Genomic DNA, 12,246 nt, shown 5'->3' with positions numbered 1-12,246 from the left:
TTAAAAAATAAAATTTTTAACCTAAAGAGATTATTATTATTACCAATTATATTGAATTGAGGTAACAAAAAATAATAAAATAAAAAATATTTTAGTTACTGGTTATTAAATACACACAATACAAAATATTATATCTACATGTTAATAAATGTGCAAATTAATTTTATTAATAAATGTGCAAATAAATTTTATTTAAGATCATATCTATTATAGCCATTTGCATTCTTACAGTAGTCAGTAGTTCAGTAGTAAGATTTATCAAATATATACTACTACTTTTGAAACTTGCAATACTTTTACAAACAAATTTTATTAAACATGTAAATAATAATCTTTACATCTAATTATTTGTAAAGCATAGCCAATAATAATAATTTTAAAAGTTATAACATCACCAAACTGGCTCTTAAAATAAAAAAAAAAAATTTAGAGAAACAAACAATCCATATATTTACAAATAAATATGAACTAACAAATGTGCATGACAATATTTTTAAGAATAATCTCAATAATATTACTATGAGATTTGGTTTTATCAACTACTGACCTGTGTTACATCGTTCATTAAATTATTATAAATGATTTTATTTATTTCCTCTGTTAAGATGCTTATATTATACTTATCCATTTACTTTACTTTGTCATGTATGTGTTTTAAACTTTTGATTATTAAGTTCTTAGAAATTCATTAGAAATAATGTTAACATCAGGTTGAATATAGTTAGTTGACATAAACGGAGGTTAACGTCTTATTAATTTTTATGATTTCTTTATGGTGCTGCTCAAGGAAATCACAGTATCAGTAAAGGGATTATTATGAGCCACTTGATTTAAAATGAAACACCTTTACCCTTCACTTCTCTTTAGTAGATAGTTATCAGTTATCCAAGCTGCAAGTAATTCCTTAAATCTTAATTTAATTTAGCTCTAGCTTATATCTTGTTATAATGTATGAAGTTTTTTCCCCTTTTTCACTTTTCAATGTGCGTATAATTTATCAAAATCAACAATAATGCATTACGAATTCTACATCAATTAAGCAATGTAATTATAAAGTAGTGGTATAAGATAAAAATACAATTAGTCTATGAGTGAAATTTATTTAATAACTGACGTATAACAAAGAATTTATATTATGTAATTTTTATACTATTTATAAACATTATAATTAATTATATTTTATATGTATAAAGTATAGCGCATTAAATCATCAGATCTCTGCGGCCTTTAATTGTTGTACTTGAATTAATTTCTTCCTCTTTTCAAGTTATAAGTCTCTCTCTATCCTATTTAACTAGTATGATTTCTTTTCTTATCATTTATTGAATTTAACCAATAAAAAGTTACCTACATGATAAATCTTTTAATTTTATCTTATTTAGTTACTATAAACAGTAGATTTCATCTAATGGTCCACATTAATCTCACTGTTAATATTGGGATTTTTAAACCGCATCATAAAGAGACCCTAATTTTTAAATATAAAAGAACGTGATACATTTTTTAGAAAGAAGCAAGTCCAATGATAAATTACTAAGCCACACCCCTTGATATATATTTATGTGTATTTGTGTGAATCAAGTTTTGAACTAATGGTGGATATATCTCTAAGCTGTACAATAAAGTGTGTGTATATAAATTATCAATCAATTTTGGATTTTAATGTATTTATAAATGGCAATACTTAAAAGAAATTTAGACATAAAAAAAAATTATACAGATGATAGAAAAAAGTATACACACTAAACGGTCAACAAAATGGGGTCAAGATTTGGCATTTAGTTATGTAGGCCCATATGCTTTATACTTATAATATCTTGCTCTATCCACCCCACAGGTTATTAAGTATTTTATTAATGACAGCAACATTTTGAAATATATATATATATATATATATATAACTATGAGTACTAATTTCTCAATCATCATTTTGAATGGTATTAAGGATTTAAATTCTCCATAAAATATTAACGTGATATTATTATATAATTTGTTCTTATTAAATGTAACTGTGTTTTCTACTCCACCAATACTTTAGTGTGAAATTAATTTATGCAAAAAAAAAAAAATTATAAACGATACCTAATAAGATAAAAACTGGAAACCAAGGGGGTTATTTTGAAATCAAATTAAAGATGCTTAAATTCATCTGCTTACGATTAACATCAAGAGTAATTACACCATTCAAGTCACACCGTCGGCGAATAATAATAAAAAAACTAAACTCTAGGCTTCCAAGATAAAAACCGGAAACAAAAGGGGTTTAGTTGAAAAAATACTCGAAATCTCCAGTCCACTTTCAGAAAATCCAAAAACCAAAACCGAACGAAGCAAAGCAATATGATACGCCTGTGAATTCAGATGGTGAGCAATATGAGAAATTAGAGGAGAGAGAGCGCGGTAGCGAAATCAGAGAAGGGAGAGAATTCGGACACCGGCTTTTGAGTTCTGACTTAGTCCAACCAAACCAAACCAAATTCACCTACCAACAAACAAGCCTTCTCCCCATCGCTGACTCTTTGATTCTTGTTTTACTTTTCTCCTCTTCCTCTTTATGTAATTATCAAAAGAAAATCTTTTTTTTTTTTAAAAATAAATAAAAAAATAAATTGATTTCATCTCTATAAGACAAACGACACTTGCTGTCTTTTTAAGTTCTGTTTTCACTCCGTGTACCGACTTGCTGCAAAATGACGGAATCCGTCGAGTTACCGAATCGCCTCGGAATTCTTCCGTTCAGGAACAAAGTTCTATTACCTGGCGCCATTATTCGAATTCGATGCACTTCACCTAGCAGGTTTCTATTCTATATTCCTCTCACTCCTTGTTGACTTTTTTTTTGTTTGACTTTGTGATCACAAAATAACGATTTGATTGATGCAGTGTGAAATTGGTGGAGCAGGAGCTGTGGCAGAGAGAAGAGAAGGGATTGATTGGAATCTTGCCTGTTAGAGATGCTGCTGCTGATACGTCAGTGGGCCCCACTGTTTCTCAAGGTGAGTAAGTATTGTTTTGCATTTTTTTTTGCTTTGGACGTGTGTGTTTGATGGAAAAGGAAATGATCATCCAGTGGATTTAATTTTCAGGTGGTGTTGGAGGCGATTCCAGTGAGCGGGCTTCCAAGGTTCAAGTTGGGGCATCGGATGGGAAGAATCAGCAGGAAGTTATCCATTGGCACAACAGGTATATTTATTTGTATCGAACTTTAAGTTATGTTATATGTTACAACTCGAATTTTCTTGATTGGCCATCTCCCAGACTGACTTCACAATTGATTTTCAATTTCTTCAGGGGAGTGGCAGCTCGTGCGCTGCATCTCTCGAGAGGGGTGGAGAAACCAAGTGGGAGAGTGACGTACATTGTTGTGCTTGAAGGCTTGTGCAGGTTCAGTGTCCAAGAACTTAGCACAAGAGGAACATATTATACTGCACGTATATCTTCACTTGAGATGACCAAGATTGGTAAGTTTTCAGTTGCTTTTTCTTTTGTATCTAATTATGAGGGGTGTGTGTTTTCTTCTAGAGTATGGGTCATAAGTTTTAATATTTTCCTTTTTTTCCAAGCTTTCCCAAGAAGTTGTAGTGTTCATATGTAAAACCATGTGGATTCAGCTTCCATGGAGGACGTGGTTTTTGTAGCGGTATGATGGGGTTGTCTCCCCAGCAACCATCGGTTTTAAGTTTTAACCTGTCTGTTCTCTGATAATTTTCCATGTTAATCTTACCTCTATTTCTTGCCCGAGTTGTATGGTGTTGCTAAATTAGTTATTGGCTGTCCAAAAGTGAAGCATAGGATATTATGGAGTCTTTATTGTCTAAATATCCATGATATCCGAGAGGAGTATTAATATGAAAACATCCAATAGAAGAGTAAAAATATGAGTTTGAAATGTTGGTTCCAAGGGAAGAGGATTTGTATATTTGGCATGTGTTATTAGAGAACCTTTAGGAGTGAAATTTATGTCTTGTCCTAGAATTTCTTTTTGTTTGATAGTCACACATCACGAGATATATCTTGTTTCAAGGTTTATTCTATGGCCTGTGTCACCCATGTTAGATGCAAATGCCCTTTCCTAAACTCTTCATTATGACATTTATATCACTGATAATGAGTAGCTTCTTCTTTTAAATCTTAAATAGAGATGGAGCAAGTGGAGCAAGATCCAGATTTCATCGCCTTGTCTCGTCAGTTCAAAGCTACTGCCATGGAACTTATATCTGTTCTTGAGCAGGTAAGATTTATTGCATTGGATCTATTCTCTTGGAATCTTCTGGGATTAGCATGAAATGTCCGTGAGTGTTAATTGAATCCTGAACATTCTAATTGGCTCTGAAAGTGATTCTGTGGGCATACTACTGCTATTAAAATCAGGTTTTAATTCACCCAACCAAAATGTGTGCTAGATTCTTTGTTTTACTTAAGATGTTGTACCTAATTGTGAATTCCATTATAATTTATGTTCTCCGTTGATTAATAACATAACTTCTGCTCCCAGAAACAAAAAACTGGTGGAAGGACAAAAGTTCTTTTGGAGACAGTTCCCATTCACAAATTGGCAGATATTTTTGTTGCAAGCTTTGAGATAAGTTTTGAAGAGCAGCTAGTGATGTTGGATTCAGTTGACCTAAAAGTAAGGCTTTCAAAAGCCACTGAGTTGGTTGACAGGCATTTACAGGTATTTATTCATTAGCTGATGATTACATTTCGCATGTTGAATCTTGCTTTTATGAAGTCATTTAAATGTTAAATTTTGACAGTCAATACGAGTAGCAGAGAAGATTACACAAAAGGTTGAGGGACAATTGTCAAAATCACAGAAAGAGTTTCTTTTGCGTCAGCAGGTCCGTATCCTTGCATCTATCGTAGATTTTTTATTTTTCCTTTTATAACTCTATATGGATGTAAAACATGGGTAATCAATTCGACAGAAAAGGTTGCACCTTTATAAGCAATTTTTGTGGAAGCTTTTGTTAGTTGTCCTGAAGTAACCAGAATAAGAGTTCTCTTTTTCTTCTTATCTGAATCAAAATACTATGGTAATCAAAATACTATGTTGAATTTGTGAAATACCAACTTCTTTTTCATTAAGCAAAGAGTAAGAGGATGGCGATATTATGTTGTAGACAGAATATATGCCCTTTAGTTGTTAAACATTTTCATCATTTATTGGTGGTGTTTACTTATGTTTCTAATTAGATGAGATTGATAGTTAGGCTTTACCACCTCTAATATGAATTTCGTATGTATCCTTTTTGTCCTCACTTATGTGCTTTGTTGATAATTGAGATTCTATGTGTATGTATTACGAATGGGTCAATAAATTTCTTTTAAGAACATATTAGAGATTTTATTTATTTATTTGTTTTATTTTTTTTGTGCTAACTACAATATAGTTGGGAAGTGTAAAATCCTTGAAAGTCATTTAACATGTAATGCAGATGAGGGCTATAAAGGAAGAGCTTGGTGATAATGACGATGATGAGGATGATTTAGTTGCTCTAGAAAGAAAGATGCAAAGTGCAGGAATGCCTTCAAATATCTGGAAGCATGTGCAGAAAGAGCTGAGGTATGATTTTCTGGAGAACACTTAATAAATGGTGACAGTCTTACTATGGCTAGACACATTCGGCATGTTTCCTTTTTGTGAGGGGATGCTTTCTTAAGATGTTCAAGAAACTAAATTTTAGATATTGAATTGTAAAACTTCATCATCAGGAGCAGGTTGTGCATTTATGATTACCTACTTTGAGAAAATTTTACCATCTTGCTATTTTTCAATGGTGAACTTTGAAAAATCTTGTTTTCATTGCTTTGATCAAGTGTATGTCTCTCATGCTTAACTTTTCTGCTACTCTTGGAGGGACATCTATGGTTGTTTACTCGTTTACCCCTTTTTTTCCAATCAATTTCAGGAGGCTTAAGAAAATGCAGCCACAGCAACCTGGATATACCAGTTCACGAGTTTACCTGGAGCTTATTGCTGATCTTCCATGGGAGAAGGCCAGTGAAGAAATTGACTTGGACCTAAAGGCTGCAAAAGAACGTCTTGACAGCGATCATTATGGTTTAGTCAGGGTCAAGCAGCGTATTATTGAATATCTGGCTGTTCGCAAGGTGGACCGATTATCAAGTCTTGATAGTTAAGTGTCCTTGATGTTTATGCTTTCCTCAAATATTAATTGTGAGTAATTATTTCCAATGCAGCTTAAACCAGATGCAAGAGGGCCAGTTCTCTGTTTTGTTGGCCCACCAGGTGTTGGGAAAACATCTTTGGCATCATCAATTGCGTCGGCTTTGGGCAGAAAATTTATACGCATCTCTCTTGGAGGTGTCAAGGATGAGGCTGATATTAGAGGGCACAGGAGGACATACATTGGAAGTATGCCTGGTCGTCTTATTGATGGATTGAAGGTAAAAAATGTTATTCATACAATAAAAATCTGATATTCAGTCTAATTGCTGTTTTTTTGTAAGAAATCCCCTTACAAATATAAATGCTTCCAGTAAAACTTTGGTATAGTATAGATCGAAGAAGTGCACTACGATTTCTTTCTTTTCTTGTGATTATTCATGACCTACACTTTTGAATTAGTCTATGTTATGGAACCATCAAATTACAAATACTTAAAAAGGAAAAAAACAAAATGTTTTTGCTCTAATCTCCTTAACATGCATGCACACACAATTTTATAGAACATATGTACTTATAGAGCTGTAGGAGTCGATAATGTTCCTAATACCCTCACAAGTCTGCATTGATGTGAAAGCTTGTGTTACTGTTGACGCATACTCTATCATGCGTGCAAGTAGAGGCGGGTACACTTTATTTTACATGGCAATTTTCAAGAATTTGCTGATTATTTGATTCATGGGTCGGTGGCTAGAATTTTGAAGTTTGAAATCTCTATCTTTTTATCTATATCATTCGGTTCAATTCACTTTCTTTGTCTAAGTAGTTAGTATATCCTGATGCTTTAATGTGGCTCAGTAGCCAGCATTTGGAAGAGTTATGGGTTAAGCTGACAGGATTCTTTATATGATGTTTATTCAACCATGGGATTCTTATATCTGATTTTGGTGTTGTTTACTTTTCTTCTCCATCTCTGTTGTGTGTTTCTATGTACTTCGAGGGAGTTGAGGAGAGTGACCCAATTTTTTCTACTGCATTTTGGTTTTCAGAGGGTTGGTGTCTGCAATCCAGTTATGTTGCTTGATGAGATTGACAAGACGGGTTCTGATGTACGTGGAGATCCTGCTTCAGCTCTGCTAGAGGTTCTTGACCCTGAGCAGAATAAAACATTCAATGATCAGTATCCTCGTAGGATTTCATTTCAGTGATTATTTCTTTTGGATAAGTACATTGTTGTTTCAAAATGTTATGTTTGAATTATGAGTTTATTTTGATCTCCAGTAAGAGCTTCGGTAAAAATCTAAAAATATGCTTAATTTTTGGGTGAATTAGTTTCATTGCAAAGGTTGAACGTTTGAGGTAAATAAATAGAGTTGCTTATTCTTCAGCGGTGACTTTGCTCATTTTATTTTATTTTATTTTTTAATTATCATTTAATGACAATTTGATGATTGCGGGTATAGCAAGATGGATTCCTTAACTAACAATTTATAGCTATTTGAATGTCCCATTTGACCTTTCAAAGGTGATTTTTGTGGCAACTGCAAACAGGGCGCAGCCCATTCCTCCACCGTTGTTAGACAGGATGGAAGTCATTGAACTGCCTGGATATACACCTGAAGAAAAGCTTAGAATAGCCATGCGACATTTGATTCCACGAGTTCTGGATCAGCATGGGCTGGGATCTGAATTCCTTCAAATTCCTGAGGTAGTTAATTTATCAAAAAGAAGATTTTAATCTTTTAAAATAGATAATAATTAGTCGAAGATGTAGGCATTTTCATTGCTGATAAGGAATTAGTTGCAAACTTCCATAAATGTTTTTGCTGGAGACCGTTGGTTGATACGCAATAGACATGTCACATATTCACTTTTATCTAAGTGAATTCTATGCAATTGCAAATTTGAATTTGATCTAAGTTATTAACCACCACCTTGAGGTGGATGGATTGGGTTAAGAAATTTTAAATGCTGAAAAATAATGATAAAATCCATAATTCTTTTGACTAGAAAATGTATCAAGTAATGAATTAAGTAATCAATTAGTGGAAATCAAACAATGTCTTTTTTTAACCATTCACCCGCCCATCCCACGGTGGGATGGCAAAATTTTCCATGGGCTTGGGGGCTCTACAGAGCCCCACCCCAGATGGGAAAATTTTTGATGAGTTTTGGAGAATGGGAGAAAAATAATCACTAAATTCTTATGGGGGTCACGTTTGGTTTTGTAATTCCTACCCCGCCCCAATCTCCCTATATATAAATAAGTGTCTACTTTTAGTTATTATTTATCCAAATATTTACATTTTTTTTTAAAGATATTCTTGCAATATGTTGGAGATTTTTTTTCTATTTCTATTAATTTGAATACTTTATAATATGTTAGTGATGGTATAGTTTGAGTCATTTTAGTTTTTGTTTTACCGGTATAGTATAGTAAAAGTTTTTATAAAATAGGTGAATGAGGAATGAGATAGGTATAGGTAAACTGGTCCCCATGTGGGATTTTCCATCCCCAGCCCACTTAATTTATTGCGAAATGGGGTGAGGAACGGGGGCTAAATTCTAAATGTGGTTGGGGAAAGGAAGAGGCTTCCTTACCCCCACTCCGCTCCATTGCCATCCTTAAATTCCCACCCCAATTTAAACTAACTCCTTTCCCAGGTTGGTGTGAGGAGAATATAGCTAAAGGCCAAACAAGTGGACCATATCCTTGGGGGCAGTATTGAACATGTTTCCTTGATACATTCATATGCGTATAAAACAAAGACGATGTCCAATGCTATGAAGGAGATTTTGGTGATGAAAAATATAAAGTCCTATTCCTTTCAGGATCATTAATTCCAAAAGGTTGAAGAATATTATGTCAGAATCATGACTATATGGAAATTTTGTACTTGTTGCCTTCCCGTTGTAGGCTATGGTGAAACTTGTCATTCAGAGGTATACAAGGGAGGCTGGCGTTCGGAATCTTGAGAGGAACTTGGCTGCACTAGCTCGTGCAGCAGCAGTTAAAGTTGCAGAGCAAGAGCAAGAGCAAGCTCTCCCTTCGAGCAAAGATGTTCACCGGCTTGGTTCACCATTATTGGACAACCGGCTAGCTGATGGAGCAGAAGTTGAAATGGAAGTCATTCCTATGGGTGAAAGTACTCATGAGGTATCCAACACATTCAGGATCACTTCACCTTTGGTTGTGGATGAGGCTATGCTGGAAAAAGTGTTGGGGGTAATAATTCTTCGTTTTGTTTGCATTTTTCCTTCTCATGCTTGATTTTTGAAATTTCTTAAACATTTTAAGTACAGCTTCACAACTTCTGGTGTGGTTCACATCTGCTTAGCAATTAGAAAAAATATGGGTCTGTTTTATTGCTGAAGTAAAGATAGAATAAGGATAAATTGATTTTGCCATTTACAATTTATGGATTTAGTAATCATAATGACTTCCTCTGCTGAAGGTGTTTGTTTTCTCTTCCGTAATGCAGCCTCCAAGGTTTGATGACAGAGAAGCTGCTGAACGGGTGGCAGCTCCTGGAATATCTGTTGGGCTTGTCTGGACAAATTTTGGGGGGGAGGTCCAGTTTGTAGAGGCTACAGCAATGAGGGGAAAGGGTGAATTACATCTTACTGGACAACTTGGTGATGTAATTAAAGAATCGGCACAAATAGCACTGACATGGGTAATATATTTATCTAGATTGCTATATAGTTTTTTGTTCCTGCCTTTTGTGGAGGTACGGCCATTACTACTGGTGCCAGGCCATTTAACCTTGCTGTTTGAGTTGTTTTTGATTCCTTGTTCATGCATTCTGGAGTCGTCAAACCAGTATGTGTAACAATTAAAATCTGCATATTCTTCTAAGGGGTTAATATCGTGAAAATTCATGCAAGATGTTTGATTAAACCAATTTGAAATTAGCTGTCTCTATCTGACTTCTCAGCAGATTCTCTCAGTTATGTTTCATCTGAAGAAATTTTACACTCTTGTCATATTGTCTTTAAGGAGGAACTATTTTTTTCGCTCTCTATTATTTGCCTATTTTGAGGCCTCATTCAGAATTGAACAAAAATCTGCTGCATTCCACATATCGTCTTCATTTAGCTACATGAACTTTTATTTTGCAGTCATTGCATATTTCAGATTGACTTGAGAGTTTCACAGATGGACAGTGGTCAATTTTTTTCTTTTGTGCATGGTTTGTACTTGGACATGCATCCATTTGCTTTACACTTGCTTTTTGATTTTGAAATACTTAACAAAGCAAAGAGATTTATAGGAAATCATCTTATTTTCTACTCGGAAACCTTTCTCTCTCTCTGTCTCTTTTTTTTTTTCCCCTCGGGGACAAAAATGAACGCTAAGTGGTTTCCCTTCATTTATAGGTACGAGCTAGAGCAACTGATCTACAGCTGGTGGCCGAGGACGGAATGAATCTCCTTCAAGGGAGGGATATTCATATACATTTTCCCGCTGGGGCTGTACCCAAAGATGGGCCCTCTGCTGGTGTGACTCTGGTAACGGCCCTGGTTTCATTGTTTAGTCGGAAAAGAGTAAGAGCAGACACGGCAATGACTGGAGAGATGACTCTGAGGGGTCTTGTGTTACCTGTTGGTGGTGTCAAGGATAAGGTATGATTCTACTCATAAGTTTTCTTATTGGTTTGTAAGATGAGAAGAATGTGTAGTTTGCATCATTATGATTGTTATCTTATAAAATTTTTACCATTTGAATATGGAAATATGTGATTTGAGTCTACTTGTGTGAGTGCATCTTGTGGTATCTCCTAGGTGATTATATGATCTTAACTGATGATTATCGTTTTATGACATGACCTGGATTAATTTTAGATGTTTTAAATATTAACTATAACCATTCTGTTTGAGGACCACCAAGCCTTGGTCCTGTAATTTAGCAGTGATAGCATGCAGTTTTATTTTGGATATATAGTAGTATGACTTAACAGTGTAACTGATATATTCTTGAATCCGTAATATGCAGATATTGGCTGCTCATCGTTATGGTATCAAGAGAGTTATTCTGCCAGAGAGAAATCTGAAAGACCTGGTTGAAGTGCCAGCAGCTGTGCTGGCCAGTCTGGAGGTAAGTCTGATCTTATAGAGTATATGTGTATATGTTCTCTTTGGTACAAATGAACTGAAATCTACATCCGGTTATCCATATATGGAGCTGCAATATAGAGTTTTATCAATATAGAGTTTTATCTATGTGGCTGTCCACAAGCATCGTTTTCCCAAACATTATCAAAAGGAAGTGACAAACAAGTAATTTGGTTCAAATGGCGGAAATTTTAAAGGAAAAAAAAAATTGCAGTTTCAAACCAAATCCTGATGGCTCAGATTTTGTGGCCGTATACTGTATCTGATGTCAATTTGAAATTTTAGTCTCAGGTTTTTGTACTATCTTTTGTTTTTACAGATTATCCTGGCTAAGCGGATGGAAGATGTTTTAGAGCAGGCATTTGAAGGTGGTTGCCCTTGGAGGCAACACTCGAAGTTGTGACAAACCCTAAAGGGATTTAATCTCACATGTCTACATCGCTGGTGATTCCATTGTTTTGCTTGTGACCACATTTCACTCATTGTTTTGGGCCCACAGTAGTGTTTCAGGTAGCTCTTGCCTCGAGCAATCGGAGATCAAAGAAATTGTTAATGAGATGAATGGATTCCGGATAATGGTGCAGAAGCAATGGCTGGATTAACTGCTCATGCAAAGGGGCTTTGCCGAATATGTTCCTCTTGAAGTTCCAATTGGAAATCTCGGCACGTGTTTTCAATATTTTAGTGGAGCTGCATTTACTGACAAAAGGCGTCTGTCTTCCTCCCAAGTATCTTCTTGTTTTCAATTTTATTTATAAATTCCGGGTGTAAATATAAACAATTGCTCGGTATCAACTGCTCCGTTGTTGTGTATAAACTGTGAGCAGACGAATATTGGATTGTTCATCTTATTTTGTGTCTGTGAGAAGTGTGTAAATCAATGATGTTTATTACTGTTATTGCAATACCAACTGCTCCGAGTGTCTTTCTTTTTTTTTTTTTTTTTGGCCCCCTAATAAAACCAAATTGTCAAATTTTGAGCGCTCTTGATTGAGATTTGC

The 12,246-nt window shown here is 34.7% G+C and overlaps 1 protein-coding gene across 1 annotated transcript; it reads left to right on the top strand.

Moving 5' to 3' along the window:
- The first annotated feature begins 2,347 nt into the window (after positions 1–2,347).
- LOC102615223 (lon protease homolog 2, peroxisomal) lies at positions 2,348–12,156 on the top strand. Its single transcript, XM_006476978.4, has 17 exons — positions 2,348–2,797; positions 2,884–2,996; positions 3,087–3,183; positions 3,292–3,461; positions 4,140–4,231; positions 4,496–4,675; positions 4,758–4,841; positions 5,439–5,566; positions 5,913–6,114; positions 6,205–6,411; positions 7,180–7,310; positions 7,625–7,838; positions 9,048–9,356; positions 9,613–9,807; positions 10,511–10,756; positions 11,127–11,228; positions 11,565–12,156. The coding sequence occupies exons 1-17, from the start codon at positions 2,691–2,693 to the stop codon at positions 11,646–11,648; spliced, it is 2,661 nt and encodes an 886-aa protein (XP_006477041.1). The 5' UTR covers positions 2,348–2,690; the 3' UTR covers positions 11,649–12,156.
- The last annotated feature ends 90 nt before the right edge of the window (positions 12,157–12,246 follow it).

This window comes from Citrus sinensis, chromosome 3 (genome assembly GCF_022201045.2).
Source record: "Citrus sinensis cultivar Valencia sweet orange chromosome 3, DVS_A1.0, whole genome shotgun sequence".
Lineage (NCBI taxonomy): Eukaryota > Viridiplantae > Streptophyta > Magnoliopsida > Sapindales > Rutaceae > Citrus > Citrus sinensis.
Note: the sequence above shows the minus strand (reverse complement) of the source record. Positions and strands in the feature narration are given on the sequence as shown.

What these genes read in the sequence shown, in the direction of transcription:
- LOC102615223 (XM_006476978.4), top strand. Translation starts at nt 2,691, where the DNA reads ATGACGGAATCCGTCGAGTTACCGAATCGCCTCGGAATTCTTCCGTTC. An exon ending in TTATATCTGTTCTTGAGCAG is followed by an intron (nt 4,232 to 4,495) that starts GTAAGATTTATT and finishes TTCTGCTCCCAG; the next exon opens with AAACAAAAAACTGGTGGAAG. An exon ending in CATGTGCAGAAAGAGCTGAG is followed by an intron (nt 5,567 to 5,912) that starts GTATGATTTTCT and finishes AATCAATTTCAG; the next exon opens with GAGGCTTAAGAAAATGCAGC.